Source organism: Trachymyrmex septentrionalis, unplaced genomic scaffold (assembly GCF_001594115.1).
Source record: "Trachymyrmex septentrionalis isolate Tsep2-gDNA-1 unplaced genomic scaffold, Tsep1.0 scaffold15, whole genome shotgun sequence".
NCBI classification, from domain to species: Eukaryota; Metazoa; Arthropoda; class Insecta; order Hymenoptera; family Formicidae; genus Trachymyrmex; species Trachymyrmex septentrionalis.
In genome coordinates this window covers 1169875-1197501 of record NW_017304653.1, presented here as the reverse complement: position 1 = coordinate 1197501, position 27627 = coordinate 1169875, and the positions used below count along the sequence as shown (strand labels likewise).

Here is a 27627-nt window from a genome sequence, read left to right as displayed (position 1 = left end):
TATATATACATATATATATATATATACTTCCAACATCGGAAATTATGTTGTAAAAATGAATTATTAGGAGGGAAAGAGAAAGAATTAACATTATTTCGATTATTTTAACATTTATGATTACTCTTATTTTATTCTCATTTTGAACAATTGCCGCGAGTCGGCTCGCTGTTTCGATATCTCGAGAGTCGCAACGTCATCCTTCGATGCAAATTTCAAATCGTAAAGTTTAGTTACGGCGCGAGGGATTACAGAGTCACGTTCGTATCGTTCCGTATTTCTCGCTATCGTAACCATCGAAAGTGAATCTCCGCAAAAGATCGTCGCGGGTGTCTTTCGGCAAAGTATCGTTTGACCATCGCGACGCGTTATTGCGAAGCTGATATCGCGACTCGGATGGAAGACTCTCGTCGAGCTGTCGTCATAATTTCACGTCTCGCCGCGCGCGAACGGCATCAACGTTGCGATCGCTCCACGTTTTGCGGTTGACGCGGTGTACGTAGAGGTGTACATACAATACAACCGTTGCGTGCGCGTGTATTACAAGGGGGTGGGGGGTGGCTGAGGAGGGGCCGAACGCGACCGAACGCGGCCGAGTGGTCGGGTTGGTAATAAACCGTCGGCGGTAAGACTGTAAGAGAAAACATGGCGGCATTGCGCCGCCACTGCGTCGAGCGCGAGGTTGGAGCCGCGTGAACGCACTGCACCTCACCGCACCGCACCGCACCGCATCGCATCGTTCCCACCCGTTGCGTGAACACGCTGCGTACACGTACATACACGTATCGTGGGGCGCGCGCGAAGCCGCTCGATAGCGGCCGAGACGGGGGACGAGTTTCAACGCGATGAGCGCGCACCGCGCCGTGGTGTGACAGCATGTGCAGTGTTTCGTGACGAAAGGAGTCGCCCGCCGCGGCTGATCCAGGATATTGTCCACGTTTGGATAATATCGTTGCGCGATTAACCGGCAGTCCCTCCAATCCTGAAAGTGGCAAGTACGCACCTTTGTGAGATATTTCTTTCATTCGCGCAACTAGTCAACTTTTCTTTCTTTCTCTCTCTTTCTTGCACCTTCCCTCTCTCTCTCTCTCTCTCTCTCTCGCGAGCGAGCGAGCGAGCGTTCTTTCTTTCTCTCTCGTCCACGTCGCTCGTTATTTTTTAATATACAATCGCACAATATATCGAACCGTCCTATCGTCAACTCTCAGACTTGCACACCTTACACGCGATATCATGTGGCTGCCTATAGTGTTACGAACGGGTGTCCCCGTTGTCATTCGTAAGGGCATTGACACCTAGAGCGCATCGCTCTCAAGAGACGACCCTTATCTTCGGAGGATACGGTGTTAACGACCCGACGTTAATCATCCGGTTGCGTCTGTTCCGTTCCGGATAAAAGCGGGTTGACGGGGAGGTTGAGGTAGGCCTTAGCGATTTGTCGCGTCGCGGACTGGTCGACGCGATGGCGATCGCGTAAACGAGCCGCCCGGAGACTCGCTGTCGTCCCGATTGAATCAATGCCGCGATTGATTGTCTTTCGCGCCGGTGCGACTCGTCCGGTCTCGACAGATGAGAGAGAATCGAATTCACCAGGTGACACATCCGACCCGCAGCGGCATTCGAGGATCTGCTGGAAGGAGTCTGTTTTCGTGGCTTTCTTCTCTATGCGCGATGGAGAATTTCGCGAGGACGATTTCGCGATTTCACGGAGGAAGAGAGGAGATTGTGCGAAATCGACGATTCAGTTAAAGGCAGCGGCAGATTTCGGCAATGTAATCTCAAATGTGTGCTCGTCGAGATTCTCAAAGATCACCGCCAGCAGATATAATAGGTGGGAAAGAGGAGGAAGAACGCAGTAGCACGCACACGTGTGCGCAAGCTGGATACATACATTCGTGATAAATAGGTCAGGCGCTCCTCAACACCGCGGTCGTTGACCCGGGACCGCACCGCCGATAAAGCAGAACATTAATTGTTTGGATTTTTCATTACCTATACATATACGTGCCGACGATAGAGGTCACCACGTCCCCGAGACTCGTATCCGTTTTATTTTTTTATTTAATTCCTCACCTATTATCGCGATTTAATAACATTCGTCAGCATATCGTCTCGAACAAATTGTTCCTTTTGAAAATTTCCTGAATAATTGATTCTTGTACATTTAGGCTTAATGAGCTTAATACATTTACAGAACATTCATGTATATTTACATATTAAACACATTTATATACATTATTATATCTTTTCTGAACGGTACAATGAAAAAAAGTGAAAGCCACATATGTATAGGTCATTCAGTCGGTTCTTATATTTAAATTCGTCTTAATTAGTTTCTTAAGATGTCATTAGTTAATCACTAAGCCTTAGCAGACATTATTTAAAACTGTTTTAAAATAAGAGTGGACTATGAACCGGCTATACCGGCTATAATTTAATTTGTGAATAGTTGAAGAAGAAAGATAAAGATGAGACCCTGAGAAAGATAGAACAGACTAATGAAAGCTCAAAGTTCATTTTTCGCTCCTAAATTTAAAAATATCTTTTTCGATGCGCCTAGAAAAAACTAATAATAAATAATCTTAAAATTGATTTGAATATCATTCGAGTTCATTTTATATTTACTTCTAATTAAAATTTTTATTTTAAGTTATACCGTGCGCTTGTTGTTGATCTATTTCTAAAGATATATATATATATACATACATTGGAAAAGAAAAAAAATGAATGTATTTTTATTTATAGTTTCGACGAAAGAGATTGTTTCTTTAAAAAGATTATTTTCAGTGCTAGCATAATCTCAAATAATTCTGTTTTTATAACATAAGGAAATAGAAACTTGATATTAATTTTTTAAAAAATTGATATTTACTATAAAGCAGTGAAAGAGAATATCCAATCTCCGTAGAATATTATCCAATTCGTAATTATTTTCAGTATTAGCATAGTATCAAATATTATAATTTGCTTCGTTTTCCTAACATAAGAAAATAAAAATTTGTTTATTAATTCATTAAAAAAATCGATATTTGTTACTACAGTGAAAAGGAATATCCAATCTTCGTAGAATGTTACGTAATTCATAATTACGCGTATAATGTGGTTTTTTAATATCTCAGTTTTTTTTCTGATGTCGTTCACCCTCGTTAAAGTCGCTTACTGTGCGCACTCATATGCGAGCATTGCCCTCCAGCAACGTTGTTAAATTTATCAAAATTAACTAAGTATGGTCAATGCTTCGATGTATATTTAAACTTCGTCCGACGATCACGGACAGACAGAACGTACTGACCTTGAACCTACATTCGAAAACTATATTAGATAACTATATCATATAACTATATTCACATTATATGCCATTAACTGGAATCGAGGTGTCTACGCGATCTTAAGGTTAATGTACTAAACTACAATGTAAAGCTAAACATAGAAATGATCATATCAACTCTATTGTGCGAGGATTAAATAATTTCATCCGTTTCTCTAAAATTTTTGGAGTAAATCTAATGGTCTAATTGGTCTAAATCTAATTCTAAAAAATGACCAAAAATAAGCCAGTATTAAAAAGGAGTAGCTCAATTGTCAATTTTTAAGACTAAAATTTCACTCTTTAGAGTTAGATTTTACTGCAAAAATTTTAGAGAGATGTACGATGTTTGATGCGAATTATTCACATGTTTGTGAAAATATCAATTTTCACACAATTTCTTCATTAATATTTTTTTTATTAATCGCTGCATATTAATCTAATTTAAAAATTTAAAAACAGAAGACTTTAGTTTTTTTTTGTCTTAAAAGTTTTATTCTATCATTTTATATAGCGATAATCGATTAAGACTAGAGACGAGGTAGCGTTTCAAGCTATTCTTTATGCAACTAAACTGTAGTTAAATGATTATAGCTATCGGAAACTAATTACTGTATTTTCTTCAGCCATACTATTACGCCTTAAACTTTTCTGTATTTCTTTAGCAAAATTATTTGCCCTCGAAGTTCGACTCTGTTATACCCGCTTCTATAACGAATATATGGTTTGTGTAATAATTTAGAAGAGATGGCGGACGTAGATATCCATTCAGAGTGTATATTACCGATTATATAATATCGATTATATAATAGATCGATTATATAATAGATCGCAATATTGTGACGTATGCGAATTCGTAACATTAATTTTAGGACATTACGCTACGTGTAACGTCATGTCATTTGATTAATCAGGTTATTGCCCGGACGAAATTTAGCTTCAACGATGTTCGAACATAAGCCGAAACGGTATCGTTTCGTATCTTAAAGTGTTCTCCAAGGACAACAATGGTGTACGATACAAACTCTATAGCTCGAACACGATCGTGAGAAAACTGAGCAATCCTACAGAAAGGAGTGTTTTGTACATTGTAAAAAGGTTGAATTGAAGATTGGAAGGCGATACGAAGGCGATCTTTTCATGTGTTTACGTCCTGGAGAGTTTCTTTCTGGTTTGATCCCGTATAACGATGCGATTATCTATACAGAGTGTGACACTTAAATGTCTCTCTTGAATTGGAAGATACGGAGAATGTGTAGAATGCAATTTACGTTTTTCTAAATATTTACATATATTTTAACGTTTAAAAATATAAAATAATTTTATATAACTTATGTATTAATTCTTAAACGCTACACTACGGGAATAACACACTTCAAATTCACTACTCACCACCATTTGATTGCTTATAACTTTTATAAAAGTGAACGTATTGTAAACAATTTTTTTTTAATCAAAACGTTGGACATAAAAAAAATGACGATATCAAGCAAATGTATGTATCTTTATTAATAAAAGAATTATAAGCAATGGAAAAAGCATTTGAAAAGCATTGAGGAGAAAAGTAGAGTATTCTATACTGAAAAGCCTCTTAAGAGTTAAATTATACGTAAAAATTAAGATATATTTAAATGTGAAGAGTTTTTTATTCTTTCTTCCTTGACTTAAAATTTTTGAATATAATTTATTGTGCCGTCGGCTACAATGCAAAGGATTGCGATATAACGATAGCATCTAAAGTAACATAATGGATACCTCGATAAAATGAATTTTATAAGGAAAAATACGTTTACATTACGTTTGTTCTTTGGAATTATGTAAATATTCCATACATTTCTTCTGATCCACGCGCATTCTCCGAGAGATACATTTAACGATTGTCTGATGTATCATTTTATTATGCGCTAAATTGATACTGCGCGATATACGATTCGGAGTAACAGAGCGCGATTGTCGATCCGATAAACTTCGCATTTTTTCATCATCATGCTGGCGAGCAAATCTTAACTTCACAATCACATTCGTTCGTTCGTATTTTCGTATTTCTCAACGATGGGCTCGTTATAATCTCAAATACAAGCGAACAGTCTGCTGACCAACTGTCGTTGCTGGTCAATTGATTATATCGCTCATTACCTCTCTCTTGCCTTGCTCCAGGAAATTAATCACCATGACGAACGTATCGAAAAATCTCGAGTATATTTACCTAAAGCCAAACGATCGAATGGCGATTCGACATACTTGAGACATAGAAAATGAGCTCTCGATCAATACCGAGACGTACTTCTATTACGCTAGCGGCACAACATTAATAGGTGTATCTCAGCGCCATCAATTACTATAGCCCAGTTATATATTCTATTTATATCTGCTATTAATTTCTAAAGTATTTTAAAACTAATTCACTTGTATTAAATTCTTTGTAAATTATTTTACGAGAAAAATTACGTTAATATGTATACATGATTTATTAAATATTGTATCGCCTTCTTAAAAAAAAAAAAGAAAACATTTTTTCTTTGAAAATTTTTGAAATCTGTTATTTTTATAGAACAATATATATCTTATGAAAAAAATATATTTTTAAATTTTATTATATGCGAAAATAACTCTATATTTATAGTAATTTTTCTCTTTATTTATAGTAATTTTTATATTGTATTAAATTTGTTAATCCTAAACAATGTATTTCACGAGAAAAATTCATCTTCGTTCTTTTCATCGAAGCTTTAGGGCGTACAATGCACCGCTTATATATGCTAATACTATTCGTTCAAGGGTACCGACGCGATCGTTGGATCTTGTTAGAAATCGCGTGTCTTATCGTGCGCGATAAGCGCCTACATTGTAGTTTCAAATTACTACGGTGAAGTCCGCAGTCATTAGCGTACAGTGTAGAAAAATATGCAAGCATAACCGGGCGAGCAGCTACGTCAGGCAAGATGCGCCGGCAGTAATACATTCGACGTCTCGTAAATTCGATGACTAATGGCGACCGCGCAAAAGCAACGACGTCGTGTGATCATCGATCAGCGGTTTATAACGGCTCATCCGCGCGTAACCACACGTAGAGATCTAATAACCGTCGCATGATAACGCTATTCTCTGAGGAAACAATGGCCCGCTTTCTCACATTCAGACCCGCACACGTTCGTGCGATTCCAATCCCCGGGGTTTTTCTCACGTGTTTATCGTATAGATTACGTAAACGCCGTTTATCGTCTTCGTTAAAATGTCACGCTATATCCGTCCTGCCCGGTATTAATCGGTTTACCATGGCGTTGGTTTAAGAACTCATTAATAATTGCACCGACCGTAAATCATTCCCCAACTTCCGCTGGAAAAGTACTTTTGTTGTAAGGTCTGTGTCTTCCGTTCTACATTTAGCACTGTACTGTACTGTTTGATTTTCATTTCATAGTTGAACCTTTCCGCGCGTTGTTTGTTTAATATAGAAATTTTCGAGTATTGTTTGTCTAATATGGAGTTAAATGTTATACTGGTTGAGTTAACAAAGTACTTATTGTATCGAATTTAACAGAATTGCAATTGTTCTAGCCTTTAGCGTTTGTTTTATTAAACTTCAATTCATCATATTATATTATTTATATGAGTTACGATGTTGAATTATATATTTTATATGCGCATTATTTCTTCTTCAAGTTCTTGATTTTTTTAGCATGAACAATTGTATCAACGTTTTTCTATTGCAATTAAATGTTTTATATGCTGTAATCTATAATATTAATGTAATCTCTTTTTACATTTAGATATTTAGATAGACATTTTAAATTTAGATACTAACATTTAACGATTATACTGACAATAAGTTTGCAATTTCCTAAGTAGGAAATATAAACATTTCTCATAAGAAAAGAGAACAATCTTAATTCACAATAATTGGTCGTGGAAATAAATAATTGACAATAAATAATTGATAATATAAATAATTTGCTATAAAAGGTTTCTTCTTCTTCTGTGTTACGTCCATTTTTTATAGAATATACATCTTTTCCAGCTCTGATTTCCATTTTGTACGATTTGTTACTATTTGAATCCACTTGGGCTCCGCTGTTTGCTTGATATCGTATCTCTCCAACGCATCTGGGATCTTCCTCTTGGCTTACTGAATGTGTAGGGTCTTCATACCAATATCCCTTTATGCTATCGATTTGAGTCGCTTCTTGCTACATATCCAGCATAGGACCATTTTAGTTTCGTAACTTTCTCCGCTATAAAAAGTTTAAATAAAATTAAAATTAAAGTTTTGCAATCGCGATAATGATCGCTGTTACACATTAATCCTTTGTCTGCAATTTAGAGGTTTTTTTTTTTGTCAAAAGCGAAATTTTAACTTTAAGTTTTCTTCTCAAATTTTATCCTCATTTTTCTAAAGTTTAGTTTTTATCAAATAAAGGTTTTAACATTTGAGTTAGAAAAATATTTGGTAATGTAATAGATTTTAAAAAATAACCTTGAACTTTTTGTAAGCTTAGAACAAACAAAAAATTTAACTAGGAACAACAAAAAAGCAGGGTTGATAAGAAATAATGTTTTTTTCTTTTTTTTTTTCAAGAACAAAACATTATATTCTTTTTTTAAACATGTTTAATGCTTCATATCTGTTTTAAACGGTATTATAAAAAAAAACGTTTAAAATATGTTTAAAATATGTTAAAAGCATCGATTAAGCATGTTTTAAACAGTTTAAAACATGTTTAAAGTACGATTTTTATCAACTCTGCTAAAAAAAAATCTAAATTACAGACAGAGGATTAATATTATTGTTAATAATAGCATTTGTTAAATTTAGTTGTGACAAATATTAATTTCCTGTAAACATGCCAATAATGTGTAACAGAAATTTCCATGGAATTTATTTTAGTATACGCGCGCATTTTTACCGTATCCGAAATATAGTATTATATATTGTAAAAACAACCCAATATCAAGTATGAGTGGCATTTCATATTCGAACCAGCGCTGCAGCGGCATCAACTATGTGGAACGAGTTATTATCGAAACAGTAAATTTTACAATACAACTAGTACGATGTATATCGAAACAGAAACGCTTGTAAACACTGTCCGTTCATCCTGACCTAGATAGTCGGCAGTTTCTGTTCCGTTATATTTATAGGAAGAATCTCAGTCCGACTCAGACCCTTTGGATCCGATTTGATCCGAGCAGTCCTTGCTGAGCGGATGGCGCGCAAAAGGCAACACGCTCGGATGACACACTTGGAATTTCAATAACAATGACTAACGACCAGTTAAGAACTTCTGGCAAGTAATCCGATAACGTTCTATTGATATCTGAGCCATAACTTCAGGCATCACATCGCATAAAATTGATCTCAGTTGTAGGTAGTATCCTAGAGATCATGAAATCATTATGAGATTTTATGCTCTTTTGCGCATCGCTCCTTTTGAGGTTTGCGTGCTAGATTTTGATGAACTTTCTACATTATCACGTATAAACATTTATTCTTCTCAATTGCTTAGTTACGTAAATTTAGTATAATTACAATTCATTTGAATAATTTTTGATTAAATCAATCTGATTTCGGGAAAAGGAACACAAAAAGCCAAACGTCAGGTTATAACGAAATTTCTAATTTATCAAAAACATTAAGACAAAAATTAATACATTGGTTTCGTTATAATAATTGACGTTTGTTGTTGGCGTTTTATGTTCTTTTTTCCGAAATTAGAATAATTACAATTATTATATTATCTAATGATACAAAAAAGAATGATGCCTGGAACGCTATTGATTGAATAAAAAGTTAATCCTGTCGTGACTTTGTGTGAGTGGAAGTTTAAGTAAGCGATTTAATAAGAGCGGCAACGATCAATTATAAGCCAGCGAAGAAATATGAAACACCATTCGTCATTGTACGGAAAATTATGCGAGAGTTTTTCTGGCATAAATACATACTCGTAGAACAAAGAAGAAACACGGAAGACTTTTCATTGACCGGGCTTTTGATCGGCTTGCCAGGTTGAGCCATGACGTGTCCGGATTTACCGTATGAAAACAGACCGTGGCGAATCATCATGAAACATTGAAACGATTCTTACAAGCGTGATGCGCAACGTGTCTTTTGATTTTTAACCTTTTGAATTAATACCGGTCTTTATTAATACGGCGGATGCACGTGTAACAATGTTCGTTGACAATGAATTACCGTCACCGATGGTATCGTTAATTTCTCGATTCTAATGCAATCGAAAAATCCACCGTGGACCTTGCACATAAATTCAACGTGCGCGATCTATCGCCGACTAACTTATCTTGATGACATCGTAATACATCACGTTCTAAACACAAGCCACTTTTCGTAGAAATATGGTCTACCGCGTGTCCATTTTCATTCGCCTAGATCAGTTTCCACAATTTTATTTTCACTTTTTAAAATACACTACGAAAAATGTTTTAATGTGGAAATAACAAAACATATCAAAATACTCATCTTGTTTTGTTGATTTAATCAAAATATTTTTCTCATTGTCAGTACAATATTATTTGCAATCGACTCTTTATTTTCAAGATTAGTTGTTGCAAATATTAAGACAGTTTTCCTGTAGAAAATTATTTACTTTCTACTTAATCTTAGGAAATTACTTAGTACGATCATTAAATGTCAATATCTAGATAAAGCATGGACGCAAGAAGTTTCAATCATCTTGATTTGTTTGAAACAAATAATGGGAAATGAATCCTACTTAGTGAATCCAGTTTCCATATTTATTTATAATGACGATGTGAAATGCGACGTGAACTATTGATGATGCAAAATACATTTTTCTATCGATCTATCTACGATTGTCGTTTTTATATCTCAAGGCTGGGTTGTTCTTTCGGTAAATTTCAGAGAGAGTTCACTGAAATTCACCGTTCAGTTCTTACCCTCTTACGTTTTACTCTTACTCTTGTTTATCTAATATTTGTTTATCCAAATTACCACATAGTTTATCTAAAGCTGGAACAACCCGCCTTTTTGTAATTAAAATAATTAATTTGTACATTATTTATTTATTGCTTCAGAACGATTTTGTTTAAGTTGAAAATACTTGAAAGACATATTTTTATATGACGGTAAGAGGGAATGAGAAAATGCTATTTGCTGCATTGTAAGTAAGAATCGCGCAATGATATTAGGCAAGCGATTTCCAGCAGACACCCAGTACATCGAATGTATAATTTCTTCTTATTAGATTTGCGCGTTTAGTAGCCCGTGACTTTAACAAATGGGAAACTTCGAACCGAGTAGCAATTCTTCGCGTCAAGTAGCGATAATTAACGATCGCGAATGCTGAATCATGGGCAGCGCAGAGTAGATATTTTAGAATCAGGATTCATGATATTAGACATTTCTTACGAACATGTCCGTTCGGATTGCGCAACGGGATGCCATTAGTCTTCATTAGAAACAGGATCGCGCGCATCTCGTGGCGCATTTACAGGCTAGGTAAATATATAAATCTATCATTACATTGGTCACACCGAGCTGCAACAACAACAACGCGCACTTCTTTGTAATGCATTGTGTGTCGATTGTATCCTTGTCACATTGTTGACACGCGTCTACTGGTGATAATTTCGCATCGTCACGCGATGTCACTGTTACCTTGCAACATATGTGCATATATATACATACATATATGCACACGCGCATATATACATTTATACATAGTAATTAACATAGTGATCGTAATTAATTACTTCATTTTAGAATGTTTTCACTCAAAGCGAGTAAAAGTTCCAAATATTTTATTTTAAATCGTTGAGATGAAAATCGCAATCGATTGAATCACCATTTATTCCCGAATCCGTTAATTATCGTCACTTCCGTTTTAAGTTTGCTCGTTAAACTCAAACTTTCGTGACTTTAGGACTTTAGAATTGAACGTCATCCGAGAACTGTTCGATTTTCTCGTTATTATTTAATATTCTTCTTTTCGTAAACTTTTTACTTCGTCTTCGATAAAGCGAAGTATCCATATATTATCAGGCGTCGTGGCGTCACCAGCGACTTCTAAAGTGGTCGTACATAGTTAATTAGTAGAAGAATGTTCGTCGATTAAAACTAGGTCACACGACTGACGTCCATCTCCATGCCTGACCGGGTGGTGATAGTTATTCTTAGCTTCTGAGAGGTGCGAGAGAGGGCCGCCGCAAATTACAGGGGTGCATTGTTGACTTCATCTCGCATTCCCGCGTTGTTCACGTGAATGAACGTTATTGCATCTCGTCGGCCTGCGACGAGAGCGAGAAGTTCAAGGGCATCGGTCTGATCGTTTTAATGTTCACCGACATGTTAATCGATTAATCGCTTTCGCCGCCAACGATAGATGTGTCGTACTTACCACTGAAAAAAAAAGATTGGTTGCTGTAACAATTTAGATAGTGAAGTATAGCATAGCATTTTTATACGGTTGCAGCAACCAATTTTTGATTGTAGCAACAAATTTTTAGTTGCTACAGCGTAACTTATCGAAATCATATACTGACATTACTGATATTGCGGATAGGCTAACGCAACTACAAATTTGCTGCTACAATCAAAAACTGGTTGCTGCAATCGTATAAATATGCTATGTCATATTTTATTATCTAATTTGTTGCAGCAACCAATCTTTTCTTTCAGTGTACGATTTGCATGATTGTTTCTTACTTTCTTCTGCAAATTTAATTATCGTAAATTTTGATGATATCGAAGCGAAAGATATTTTTTACGAGTTAGATCTCATTTGCAAATGCATCAAGTGCGTAATAAGTATTTTTATTTCTTGCGGTTCCGTTTGTTGACTTTAAACAGAGAGATGTATCGGATCCTCACATCCCTCTGCTTAAATCTGCAAATCAACTAACTCGAATTTTATTTCCTGTGGTAGACACACCTGCCGCAGGGCAGGTGCAGGTTTCTTGCCAATGCAATGAAATGACGTCGTAGGGCAATGGCCAGAGTGCGGGTCGAGTAATCTTCTATACAGGCCAATTATAATGATTTCGTTTATTAAGTATATCTTTACATCACATTTCATTCATTTATATTGTATAGAGATTAATTAATGAAATTTTTGTGTGCTATTGTTGAATATTGTATCTAAAAATATGTCAAGAGTAAGTAAAAAATAACGATAAAAATATGATGAACATTATTTTCTGAAAGTGTTGAAAATGACACATTGCGCGTTGTTAAATAGTACGGCAACTGATAGAACTCTTTGTTGAAACGTCTTAACATAATTGCTTTGCCAATGAGGCAAAATTATATTGCAATGAATTTACTAAAAATAAGGAATAAAGCAAACTTGGAAGTACTACTGTTGTATAAAAATTCGGACTGATACTTATACTGATATATCGAATTTTATAGAAAACAATTAATTAAAAATACATTATTATATTACATTTTAGTTTTGGAAATAATAATTTTGAAAGACACAAAAATGGCTTAAGTAGAAACTCATAAAAGCATATTATATGTTGGACTTGTACTATAATGTTGTATAAACGAAATTCTTAATTGATCCTGACTATGTACTACTTTAGGTAAGACATTTTGTTTGCGATTATTATAACCATAAGTGCTATTATATGGAGGTCTTCTATCTTATCGTCCGCGTAAAATAAGTGTTGCTTGCAAATATTGCGTCTTCGACGGAAAAGTCGAGCCCGCGGAAGATTTCATGCTTATCGCGTAAAAAGCGGGAATGCAACTGCGCAGCGATATCCGCCATACACTATTTCTGCTGATAGAAAGAGAGAGAGGATACGAAGTATAAAGTTACCGTCGATATCGATGAGTTTCGCTCACGGATTGCGAAGGTCGGAAGAGCGCGATCACATGTACAACATGATTGCTTTTTCAAATTTCTGATAATCATTGTTTATTTGATTTACCGGATGCCATGGTCAGAGACGCATCCAAGTGCCGAACATCACAACTTCTATTCATGAATTGCTTAATGCCAACTATGCAGCTATTTCAAATAAGAAGTCTGCTCTGGTATAAGTTTTATGTTTTTTTTTTTTTAGTTACTAAATAGTTATACCAACTTTCGTCTAATAACTAAGAAGGAAACCTACTTAGGATCCCAATCAGAATGTAACGCTTTGCTTGCAGTTTACTGCATACTATAAAAATTACATAAAATCTGAATCTAGTTATTGAATAGAAAGACAACGAATAATGGATATTAAATTGATTAATAAGCAAGCCAACTGCTCATAAAATGGACAGAATAAAACTCTATCAAGTTTTTATCCATTTCCTACTCAGTATTGGTACAACTAATGAGAATATAGTAATATTAGATAGTAATTGGATAGTTGTATAGGAAAACTTCATATTCTACTGCATTTCTACTCTTTCTATGTAATTTCCTGATTATTTAATTTTGAATTATATTTTTTTTTCATTTTTAATATATTACTGCACTTAAAAAAATCAATTTCAATATATTATTAAGATTAACTTTAGATTCAGTGTACAACTTCTTTGCATTATCTTAAAACCTTCAAACTTCTTTGCTTTTATTATCTTAATTCTTGAGATTTATGATATAACGAATCAGAAATGATTTTCTACGTATTATGAACTCGTATTATGAACTCTGCTGACAGTTTCTCATTAATGATGATATATTTTAATTTATTATAAAATGGTAAAAATAAAAATATAATGGACTATATAAAGTATGTATTTTTAGGACTGAAAAGAATTGTTTACATTTGTCGCTAAATTAAGAATAAAATTACTACTTACAATTTTAGCAAAAAATCTTTATATTAACCGATATTTGTATATTTTATACACAAAAACGACTGTCACACAATTTAACGTCCTTTTAAAAAAGTTAATTAGAATATCGTGATATTTAAAGAATTCTCTACTGCTTTCTAACAGATAAAAGAGCTTTTACTTGTACTTTTTTTATACCGACACAAAGTAACATTATTTTATCCGATATCGTAACTTTAACACATGAACTTTCGCTTACCTTTTAGCGCTGCATTTAATTCGCAAGCAAGTGCTCAACGTCACGCAGAAAGGATTTGCTAGTATTTAATCGGCGGAATCGGTCACATGTGTAATGCATACCGTTTGTGTATTTTATTAAAACGTTATTGCCATACAGTATATCAAAGTACACTGAGTGAGCAAACACACGGGACTATAAAGTAAACAATTTGGTACATTTTGAAGCTAGTATAAAAACATTGTAAAGTAAAAACATTGAAGAAAATGTAAAATTACAGTTTAAAAATTATGCATTGTAATCATTGTGAAAAAATTATTTTCTAAAAAGTTTTGTGTATATATTTAGAATTTTAAATATTTTGTTGGATTAATTGCATACAAATTATATTATATTTGTTAATTTGATTTAAGTAATTAATTTTTGCATTTGTAAGAAAATCGATTTTTACTAGAAAAATATTTTACAATCTACAATGTTAAAATATGTTATGTTTTAAAACGTACCACATAAATTGAAGGAGATATAGATGGTTTTTAAGATTGGAAATGGATTGGAATGAACAATATCTATTATTATCGTAATTTGAAGCCAATTTTAATCTAGTTAATTTTTATTTGAAGGTATATTTAATAATTTAAGAAATCAAACATTAGATTTTTAAATCAATATTATTGTTGGATTATAAATTGATCATTATTGAATGTAAATTTAGAAACTAATCAAATTTTGAAAAAGAAAACATGTCTATAAAAAACTCGAATTTTCCAGAATGAGTAATCGGGCAACAGTCTTGTACAAAAGGTCTAGAAAAATATTTAGGATAAAATAGAATTTTATCACACTAGAGCGCGACTAACATTTTTAAAAGATATGCGTGCGAAAATAGATTTATAGTCTTTTACATCCGCATAAGAGAGAGAGAGAGAGAGAGAGAGAGAGAGAGGGAGAGAGAAAGAGAAAGATTTATCAGAATCATTTCCTCTGTTCTTAATAAACAGGAACATTAATGGCGCAAGAAATGTTGGTCATTGGTCATATCAAATTTACTATCGCATTACTATCTTCAATCTTTCCGTCTGACAAAGATCCGTTGAGAAATAATCGCTTATTCGCAGAAACTAATATCGGCGACCACATTGGAATTAATTTATTGCGTAATGTGTCATGCACATTAATAAGTCGCTAATATCGTTCATATCATGAGCTCGCGTCCAACAAGCTCTCGTTACTTGGTATGATATGAAGATACATGGCTCTTATATCTACTGTATTTGGTTGCATTAGGTCATCTCATGCCCTAGTTAATGTGTTATGGATTGTTATTGCAATGTTAATACAACATGCAAACAACCAATTAAATAATGCTGATTACTTGTAATGAATAGTACTGATTATTTGCAATAAATATTGCTGATGTTTACAATGCATCTTGAAAATTATATAACATTAATTTTTCTTAATGAAACTTTACTTAACTATAATGTGTCATATGTTTATGTTTAACATATTAAAATATATATGTAATTTGATATATTAGTCATATTTTTTTATTAATTTGATATAATTGATCTATTGATTGAAACTAACAGCTGATTGCTTTTTGACGAGTATGAAATATAATATAAAATTTCTTACGTCTTTTGGATTCTAATTATTAATTATGAATCGAGGACAAAAGTTCCCATTTGATTAAATTATCATTAAATAGAGGCTTATTACTTTTTTTTTCTTAGTTATATAAACGCGAGAGAAGACAAGCGATATATAGTCATTTGATCATGAAATATTATGTCTAGAAATATAAGTACTTGTTTAATTTACGTGTAATCTTTATGAACATGTCGCGAGATTACTTCTGCACATCCGATAGACTCTCGTTTTCCGTGGGTGGCCATTGAACTCGATACAGGTTCTATGAACTGAAGCATATCTACGGAGAATCCACCTCAAAGCGTGGAGGGAGGTATACATGTAAAATGTATGTGTCAGCCATTTATATACCAGAAAATGTGTGCACGCTTGCTTCATGAGATATTCATCTGTACTTGCATCTTTAAGAGTATCCTACACTTCTACGTGACATAGTTGTACGATAGAATATCAATAAAATCGGAATCGCGAGATGTTGCATTGCTAAGGCTTATCCGCGTAAGCTAGCAAAGCGCATTTACGTGCCTTCCATGACATTGGATGTTGTGACATATGTGTGACAGTAATATGATCGTATTAGTTACAGTAGCAGGACATTGTTACGGCATTCAATCTCTACGTGAGCATGTGTCATGAAAACGCGTGTCTATAAATATGACATAATGTGAAATTGGTCTTGATTTTATTTTAGCTCTATAAAACTATCATTAGGACCAAATCAGCAGAATCAAATCAAATCTATCAGAATTTTTAGCATTCATTTTGTACTAAGTTGCACCATTAATGATAATTTTGTACCGTGTGCCATTTCGACAAAAATTGTAGCGCTGCTAGCTTAATATTAATTAAGTTGGCAGAATCAATTCAAAATAAAAAGAAAAAATGAAAAATAGTTTCAGAAATCAATAGGATCTGAATTTGTATTATTTTATACTACCAAAAACAATTCTATATTATGTGTTATTTCCAAGAGAAAAATGGTATTGCTAGTTCAATATTTAAGCTAGCAGGCGACCATAAAAAAAACAACACAAGGGTAAAAATTAACACAACTGAATTTACTTTGTACTAATTTGTACATGCCATTAAAAGTAATATTTTACATGTTTTCTCCTTAAAATGACTTTATTAATAAATAATGATTTTTTTCGAAGTGACATACGGTACAAAATTATTATTAATAGTATAATTTAGTATAAAATGAGTACTAAAAATTTCGATAAATCCGATTTAATTCTGCTGATGTGGTCCTGCTAGCTTTATAGAACTCTTGATATTGAATTGTTGTGAATTTATTCACTCAAGAATATAAACAAGACGTATATAAGGTCATTCATATAATATGTATATAATATATACATATTATATGAATGATATATATAATATATTATTTTATAAATTTTGATATGCAGAGCAAATATCATATATGATCATATAAAAAGAGATTATTATCATGTTTAAGTTTAATAGTTCCAATAAAAACATTTAAAATTTTTTTTTAAGAATTAATAACTTATGAACTAAAAAAATTTATAATATAATGGTCTAATTAAGGAGGATATTTTGTCGTCTGCCTTATTTATTGTGATTTTATTGTCATATAAATTATTATTATCTTATATATTCTCTTATAATCAATACCTTAAATTAAGACTGTTATATGTTCGAATATAGAACAGTTATCTGCAGATCACAAAGAGAGTGATCTGCAGATCACTTTCTTTGTGATGAAACATTTCTTGTTAACATAACTTTTATTATGTTTATTATAAAAGTATTTAAAATGTTAACACATAACTTCTATTATGTTTATCACGAAAGTATAATTAATAATTAAATTTAAATTAATTAAATTTAACGAATATATAGATTATCTTAATTATATATGTATATCGTAAAGAGTGTAGTATTTCACATAGTAAGCCAAGCCACGTGTGTCTTCTGTCCTGTGTTTCAGGGGCAAAGGACTCTGACTCCTAGAGATATCTCCTCTCACGCTACAGCAGTACATGGTATCCCGAAGATATCTATAAAGTTCTCTTGAAGCATGATTACGCTTCCAAGAAAGAACACGCAACAAAGATTAAAAAAATAATTTGAAATTGCACTCCATACTTTCGTTATCGTTTGTGCGAACATATTAAGACGTTAACGTTACACGTACCAATATACGAAGAATTTAGGCAATATTAGTTTTCTGATGAAAATTATTTCCCAACTTAAATGAATTTCTAACGATTCAAATCGTTCTGCAGTCTTACTACTGTCTTTAAAGCAACGTCGTCGATATTGGAAATTTCAAATTTTTAAAAGTTAAAAATTTTTAACTTTGAATTCAGTTCTTTTGCGGGGAATCGTGAATCTTATAGGGTTTACGATATCAGTCTAATATTATGGCGTTTTTTAAATGTCATGGTATTAACGTTGAAAATTATTTGAAGTGTCAAAGTTTAGACAGTGAATGACGTACAGATAAAAACGTAGACAGAAGGAAGAAGACGAGCGCGAAACCAAATTGGTTCGAGAGCATCGTTAACCGCCATCGAATTGAGAAAAAGAGAGAGAAAGAAGAGTCGGTAGCAACGGGTGGTCGCACGTGTGCATCGAGGCGAATGAGTTTCGTCGTCTCTCATGATCAACGACGTGTCGAATGTATTCCCCCGACCGGGAAAACAACAACCCGCAACTGAAACGCGGAGTTACCCTTTGTACACCTGTGTCCCACGCATTTCTCGTAAAATTCCCTGTATAACAATGTAACGTCGTGATTCAACCCTCGCAACAATTCCCGAAAATCAGCTCAGTGGGGATGAACAAAAGAAGTCTGGCGTCTAGACGACTGAATATTATGACGTGAAGTGACGAGGGGGTTCGTTATTGTCTTCCTTCTTCTTCACCTTTCTCCTGGCCATTCGAAATTTGCATTTTCATCGCGCGAAATTCGACGGTTTAATTAGCGCTCTTTGAATTTACTTATTTTCATGATAACTACTTTTTTAGATATTTTATGAGGTAGTCGAACCAGAGTGAGTTTTCAATGAATGAGAACAAATCCGATTTTATATTTATCTCTGAGATTTGTATATAAAATATTATAATAATATTTTGACAAATATATAACAGAACCGGATATCACGAATTTAATTATGATGAAGATTCAAATTAATTAGTAGTTTTTGGGAAAAGAATGGAATTACATTCTTCCAAAAAGTTATTCCTTTTTAAATTATTATTATTTTAAATAGTAAATTTTTTAATTAAGGAAAACAAATAAATAAAAAGGAAACAAAGAGATATAGAAATATGGATATGTGGAGTAAAGTAAAAATTTTTGAATCACACATAGACACAATTTATACAAATATTTTTATAATTAAAATTGAAAAATATGATTATATGTTTATATACATATGAATACAAGTTTTTATATTTATATATTTCAATAAACATACAATCAAAAAATCTTTTTATAAGATATTTTTCAGATTGATTTACGAAAGCTTTCTTAATATTGGACGATATATAACGCTTAGTATATATGGACGCTTTGTATATTTGATCTGGATTCTAAATGTCTAGAATTGAGTGCATCGTACATATGTTACCTCTGGCCGTCTTATCAGCATCGTCGTATACTGCGTATGCAGCTTAGTGATAGTAATGCAATGTCAACGACCTGATATATCGCTTACCTGACTCCAGATATAAAACATTTACCCATTATTCATTTCTTTGAGAGATTCACAAAGATTTTCAAGAATCAGATCAGATATATTCACAAGAATCTTCGCTTAACTACATTACGTCTATAAACGTAATATAATATTCTTTGTACAACTACGTTACGGAGAGGTTCAAAGCTGTTCGATTCTGAGAACGAATTTTTCCAAAGTGTTATGGAGCCGTCTCCTTAAATAACTAGTGACGCTTTTCACTATCCGTCACAAGAGTCGTTTGACGGTTTGACCTGAGCGGAAATAGCACGGCATTTTTGTCTGGTGTCCTCCCGACGCGGAGGATGGCCGCTCGTGATTTCGAAGCGATTTCTATTGTTACATTTCGCGAAATTTTATTATTTCCTCTACAAGTTAATTTCTTTAGCAAAATAATTTCTTATCGGCGGTTAAGAGAAATAGTTGTGCGATGAAGCTTCGTCTCACCACCGCAATGGATGTCGAGGAAGAGGATCGGAGGCACGAGGTCACTACAGAAAGGGAGTAGCGCGCAGGTGACTATACGGATACGGAAGAGAAAACTTTCCAACGGAGGGGTCCATCAAGTCCTAGAGACCCTCTGTCCGAATACAGAGGAGAATCTCGCGAGCAGCTGTAACAGATGCCAACCACAAGTCATATCCCGCGCGCAGGATGGCGCGCGACGCGACAGCGAACTCGCGAGGGCGCACCGGATCCACGAGAGGGCTCGTGATCAATCAGGCGCGATAAATAAGCTTATCACGTGGATCTGCGGTGCCTGCGTGCTCCCGAATGGGCCCAGCACTTATGCTGTGACGAGCTCGAGAGTGAGATGTGCGAGGACACAGGACCTTTCGAGCAATTTCACGAGATCGTGTGTGTGTGTGTGTGTGTGGGAGCTGCTAGAGGAAGATTCCGAGGTTGGTGAGGTTTCGTTTCGCTGGATCTGTGATTGTAGCGGATAACTGCGCTGTAATCTGTCGTCATAACAGGCGCGTGATCGTGCCATCCCTGCCGATATCATATCGGTTCTTTCTTTTTATCAATTTTAAGTCAGTTTTCTATACGCCCGCCTATACGCCACAGCCAGGTCATTTATCGTTGTATTGTGACGTCGTAATTTTGTATCGTGTTTTATTATCAATAGTGTGTTAGATTTCAGATAATATTCGTGAACACTCTAGAATTTCGTCGTTTTCCATCGTGATCGTTCTCTTCATTCTCGCGGTCGAGCTCGAGGTCGGAACTGTGCACGCACTTAAACACGATTAACTATCACCTCGATCATTGCATTCCGGTTATTTCTTTTAATGGTGCTACCAATGATTCGTAGAATTAGAAATTTGGAACTCGCACCACTGAGATAGAAAATCTGCGTATCGAGAAACCAATCTTGCGTGTCGAGAACTTCGTCGGGAGGGACAACCACATTCACGCTTTGTACGCATGACCGTTAATCCATCGTGTACGACATTGTGTAATAGAGTAAGAGAATATATTCGTTATCATTTAATGTTACAAACTCTGCATATTTTATTGTTGTATCGCCCTGCTCGTTCTCCAAGATATTCTCCGTTCCCAGCCACGAACTACCCGCTCTACCGATATATCGTGGCTGAGCAACTGGTTATCCGAGCTGTCCGCATTCGTGATCCTGTAGAGGTCTTTGTAATTTAAGTAGAATCGTTGAGCTAATTCCGAGAAAGAGTGGCACGCTCTCGTGCCTGGCGCCCAAGATTTGGTATTGAGAATTAAGTGCTAGTGGAATTTGTCGAATTATGTGATATTGTCGACTTTAAGGAGAGAATTGTCGGAGAGATTATCGGAGGAATCTGTAAAGAATTACGATCACGAACACGTGGCAAAGTTGCACCACGCTCATCAGTGCGGTCGCAAATTTGGCGCCCAACATGATGCCTGCGTGCTTCCCGAGGTCCTTTCGGGAGCACGCAGTCACCGCAGGTCCACGTGATAAGCCTTATCGCGCCTGATTAGCCCTCTCGCGGATCCGGTGCACTTTCGCCTCTATATCACCTCTGTCAAGCTAGCAGGACCAAATAAGCAAGATCGAGAAAGACTTTTTTTGAAATATTTAGTGCTCATTTTATGCTAATTTGTGCTACAAAAAACAATTTTGTACCATGTGCCGTTTAGAAGAAACGTATGGCGCTGCCATTATTTAATATCAAACTAGCAGGACTACAAGGGAAAAAAAAAGAGAAAAAAGAAAAATAAAATTAGACTTGAATAGTACTGATTTTGTGCTAATTTGTACTATCAAAAAGAAGTTAATATGTTGGTCTATTCTTCAAGAACCAACCTTTAATTGAATATACGCTATTAGGTTCAAGAACAAAGTACCCTTTGTCATGAGCAGGATCAGTCGCTACTTCCACAATAGAAGCGCTGTAATTTGTGCTGCCAAAATATGAAGTTTTAGATTTTGTGCTCTTTCCGTTCCCACATGGAAACTACCCCCGACCTCTATCAAGCTCAAAAGTAAAGTATCCTTCGCTACGAGGAGAATCAGTCGTTACTTCCACAATAGAAGCATCATAATTTATGCTGTCAAAATATGAAGTTTCAAATTTTGTGCTATTTCTTTCTCTTTCTATTCTATCGTATATAACTTACATTTTTATTTTTTTAATCAGAGGTACAGCACAATTTATCTTACGTAGTTTTCTCGCTGTATTTTAGTCTTAAATAAACAGTTTTTATTAGGGCATATTTTGAAAGATACTCATGAGAGTAATTCATGAAAATAATGTCAATGAAAAATTTAATATAAAAATATTGAAGTAGAAAAAAGTGCTCCGGGATAATTTCATTATCTCACTTGTTTAATTAAATACAATGTGGCAGAAATATTTTATTCTCTTTATTTATAAATACAAATTAACTTTTATTTTACACAAGAGAAAATGCTGTTGTCGCGGAAATTATCTTCTCAAGATGAAAGACGAATAATATAACATTGATCATATACTGCAATAAGACACGTAACTTTTATATAACTAAAATATATTTAAAATTCACTCGGACTATTTACATTTATATATGTAGGGAATAATATTATTTTTATTCTAATTTACCTATAAAAAAGTTTTCACATATCTTATTTCTCTTTAGAATACATTTTTTTAAATACTTTTACATATCACAATGTTAGTAGCTAAAGCTGTTCTTAAATATATCTAAATGTTTGTGAAAGTTTGATCGAACTTTCAGTTAATATCAAACTCTATTAATATCAAACATTTCAAAATCTCAATATGATGGAGTCCCTCACTCGAATAGAATTGCAGTATCGCTGATGCTGAAAACGTGGATCTTTCGCGTGTGGTGCGCTCGGGATCACGTACACGTTATAATCTGCAGTTGTGATGGAGAGTTGCGTGACCATGAACAAAGACCACCCTTGATCCTGGGTGCAGTGCCGCACGATTGTCACGAATTAGCACTGTTATCCGTACACGCGAGACGTGCGACCGTTCTACACGACGTGGTATATTCGCGGTCTGAATCGTGTTGATTTTACCGGCTCGCCAAATGTCGGTCAATCCAGCATCGAGTCGGCATTTTGTGCGCTGCGACAAATCGCAAATTCGATTCGCGTTCACGCTCGCGCGCGTTCGCAGAGCAACGAAGCGCAATCAACGATAAATTCTGCCTGTCACGTAGAACTAGCGATTCTATAAAGTTCATTCTGGGCATGAGATTATATCCAAGGTGAAAGTCGTAGCTCGAACCTAGCGAGTTTTCAATTTCAACATCCGTTCGATTCATCATTTATTTCGATAGTAAAATAAATCGGATTTCACAACTTGTTAAAATACATATATACAATATACAGTGCAATCTGTGAATTTGTATAGTATATTTAATTTTTATTTATTTTACAAAATAAATAAAATTTGATTAAGGCTTGACGAAATTTACTTTCAACTAAAATTAGAAATATATTCTAAGTAATGGAAGAGAAAGCAGAGATATAGAAATAAATACAGATATGGAATAAATAGAGAGAGAGAGAGAGAGAGAGAGAGAGAGAGAGAGAGAGAGAGAAATAAAAGAGTATTATTTTTAGCTAAAATTAGAACATGCACTAAATAATAAAATGAAGGTATAAAAATGATATGAAATAGGATAAAAGATATCAGTTAACATGGAAACAAAACAAATATAAATAATATCCATACATTAAATATACATTGGATGTATGGATAACGTACATTAAATATGAATTGTTGCGTGTACTTTCATTGTGTTTATCTTTTCACAAAAAGTTTTTACTTATAAGACTTACATTAGTTCTAAAATTAGATCAATGCAATTTTTAAAACATATTATGTAATATTATCTAAATAATATTAGAATTGATAATATTTAAGTTAATTAATTTTTAATAATTAATCTATTTTTGATATGACATTCATATTTACGTGCTGTAAAGGTATAATTACGATTAAGATATTTTAACATTATTTATATGACCAATCACCAAAACTCTCTCTCTCTTACATTCTTTTGGTATTTATTATTGTATGTAACAAGCCTGTTACATTGAATCAGTTTAAAACTATGTGCATCATGAGCGATTAATTATATGATTTGGCTAACGACCATTTATCATTAATTTCTTGAAATAGTATTTATTATACCTGAATATTATTCCGTTTCTTATTAGACTTTCAGGAATCACAGTTTTACTCACGCTGTCTTCTATCACAACAATTTAATTGCACCGTGCGTTAAGAAATTGTCAAGAACGCATTAGATAAATATTTAAACGCCTATACATAAATAAGTATTTTGCAATTGAACTCTTTTTTATTTGCTCTAATAGCAAACGTTTTAAATATAAAAAACTTGATTAATTTTTTGCGCAATTTATTCATTGTAGAATATATTGTATATAGAGATGCGCATCGCACTAATGAGATTACGTAACTTTGTATCATAATAAAAAAAAATGTACAGAATTGTTAGATGTGATATAATAACTTTTTCAATTTACATTTAATTAAAAACTTTTTTGTTATCACAAAGTATCTTACATTAATATTTACAGTGACCATCCTAAAGTTTATAAATTCTTCGTGCAAAATGTGAAAACAAGATTGAGTTTGTACGATAAATTGAGTTAAGTACTCTCATAACTCACAGTCTCTACAAAATGTAATTACTTGTAAAGGTTGAGTTATTGCATTTCGCGTGTTCACACAATTTTATCAATAATGTAACAGTTTTAAATTAACAAAGTATTTTGATGCGCAGAAAAGCTGTGAAAAATGAAGGATGACGTGGACGAGGATGACGCTGGCACATCCTCTCCGTATGCCGCGTCCGTATCTGAAAGCACCAATTCGTATGGGTAAGTCAAAATTGTCACATTTTGGATTGGCATGTTAATTACTTTTCCTTTATTGTGATATAACGAATGTAATATACGTAATAGGAGTACATTTTGAATTTTATTTTATTAAAAAATTCTCATTGTTATTATATAAATTAGAAATAGATTGTTTTCTATTGATTGTTAGTTAGCGAAATAATATATTTATCGCGAATTTTAAATTACATATGCAATTACATATGCAATGGTTGAGCTACAATATTTTACGCGTCGAGAACGAATCGTTTTACTGATACGCTTTTTAGCAAGAATGTATGATGTTATTTGCTAAATTTACGGCAGGAAGAGAAAAGATTTAACAAAATTAAGCATGATTAATTAAATTTTAAAGCAAAAATTACACGTATAATGTGATTATACATCAAAGTTTAAATTAGTTTATTCAAGAAAAAATACATAATAGAGATTACTTTTTACATTGAGAGAAAAATGGTTGCAGTTACTGTAATTTAACTATAATTTATAGTCATTTTCTGTGCCAATTATATTTTAAAGTGAAGAGTATACGTTAAAGTTTAAATTAGTCTATTGTAAAAAAAATATCTATAGAGATTGCTTTTTACATTGAGAGAAAAAATAGTTGCACTTATCATAATTTAATTAGAATTTATAATTTTCAATTATATATTTTTAATAAAATAGGTATAAATAATTATTATAAATATTATAGCAGTAATAAAAATTAAGTTTCTATAAATTATTTTTTATTATAATTATCTTACTATACAATTATATAGTCAAATATCAAATATATTGCTCTCAGTATAACAGATCGACGATTACGCATAAAGTAATCTGTGTACGCATGAGCGTGTTGATTCGAGAATGTGAAGAGCTATTCTATTTCACAACGAAATTACACTACAAAAGTAGAGATTACTGTTAATTTAATTATAGCTGCTTATACGAATAAAATCTGTCTAGATAATCGCTTTTGCTCTTTAAATTGTTGAACGACACGTCGAACCGTGTCAAAGCTTTTGTATCTATTATTTGAACACAGTTTTAAAATCAACGAAAAATGTTTTATCCATTTTGTGAGTTTTTTTTTTTTTAGAGAAACATCGTGCAAATTTCAAAATTTTTTAATATTTTACAATTATTTTATGCAATTCCTGTCTGTTTGAAGTGAAAAAAATATAAAATTGTATGTACAGTGCATTCCAATACAATTAATTTTCTTATTTATCAATATTTCAATAATAATATTAAAAGTTACCTCTTGATTCTAAAAATATCTAATTATTTTCCGCTATTTTATTTTTCTATATTGCCATTAAATAATTAATAATATAATTTGAATACGAAAGGCAAAATATCTTTATTAGAATACAACGTAATTTGTTACGTTGAGAAAATATAAATATCTCGGCAATCCTTATTTTTAACAATCATGATAAAACATTTCTGATTTGCATCTAGAATGAGAACGATGTAATATCTGCATGCACACAATGGACAAGTTAGTTGATATATTCGTGTCGTTTCATTACCCATATAGAAAATTATACATTAAATCGTGGCCTATATCTTATTTGTACAAATAAATATAAGAAACTAACTCAATATCTTGGACTGTATACTGCAATAAAAGGGATATAAATGAATATTTACTTTGAATAATAATAAAAAAAAGAGCGATATCTGAAAATGCAAATTATTGATATTCGTAGCGATAAATATATGTAAAATATATCACGTAAAATAAATCCTTATCGAATATTACTATGTGTGCGCGGTTACCGCGATTACTGTTTCGAGAATCACATTTGTAAATTTTATTTGCCTGTTCATTTGAAACACGAAGCATTGAAAAAAAAAATTCGCAAATATCAGTTCGTCGCATTGGGTAGATCGGTTATCCAGAAATTCAATGCTTCCGTTTGTTATACCGTTTAAAGCGAAAAGTATTATCGATATTCCTCTACATTAATGAAATTTTAACTGCGCAGTTCGTTTTTTAAACATCGACCTTTGCATTCTCTGCGTCATCAATTTAGATGGTTCTAAAAAAACGTAAGTTCCCTTTAGCACTTGTTTATGATTTTATATATCATAAAAGTCACATAAAATCTCCATAATAGCTCATTATTCGAAAGATCGAAGCCTTATCAACATCGAAAACAAATTTTTCTAATAATAAATTATCTGCTTAGGGGAAGTAGGAAATAAAAATATACTCGCGTTGTTATGTCTAATTATGATATATTGAGGTAGTATAGATATAAATATATTTATCTTATGCATCATATAACATTGTTTAATAATACAAATTAAAAATAAGAGTTTAGAAAGGCTACGAACCAAAAAATAATAAAGTAAAATAACAATGTAAGAAACAAATATAATTATCATGATCTAAATATAACAAACGTTGATTCGAACCCGATCGAGTTATCCTCAATGTTATATATAAACATAATTAAATGGAACAGATATGGTAAACTAAAATAATGTACTTAAATTAAACCAGTCAACTAATAAAATAATAAAAAGCAAATAGTCATCTATAAAATCGCATCCTGTCATCATGAATCTAATATTACGTCCACAACACTATAGTGT

General features: G+C 33.3%; 1 protein-coding gene across 1 annotated transcript in view; it reads left to right on the top strand.

Annotated features, from left to right (window-relative positions):
- Positions 1–728: 728 nt before the first annotated feature.
- LOC108745838 (circadian locomoter output cycles protein kaput-like) overlaps positions 729–27627 on the top strand; it is a 104126-nt gene continuing 77227 nt past the window's right edge. Inside the window, exons 1-2 of the mRNA XM_018482229.1 lie at positions 729–992; positions 24924–25020. Of these exons, the coding sequence (XP_018337731.1) occupies positions 24938–25020 (83 nt within the window). The 5' untranslated portion in view covers positions 729–992; positions 24924–24937. The remainder of the gene's footprint in view (positions 993–24923; positions 25021–27627) is intronic.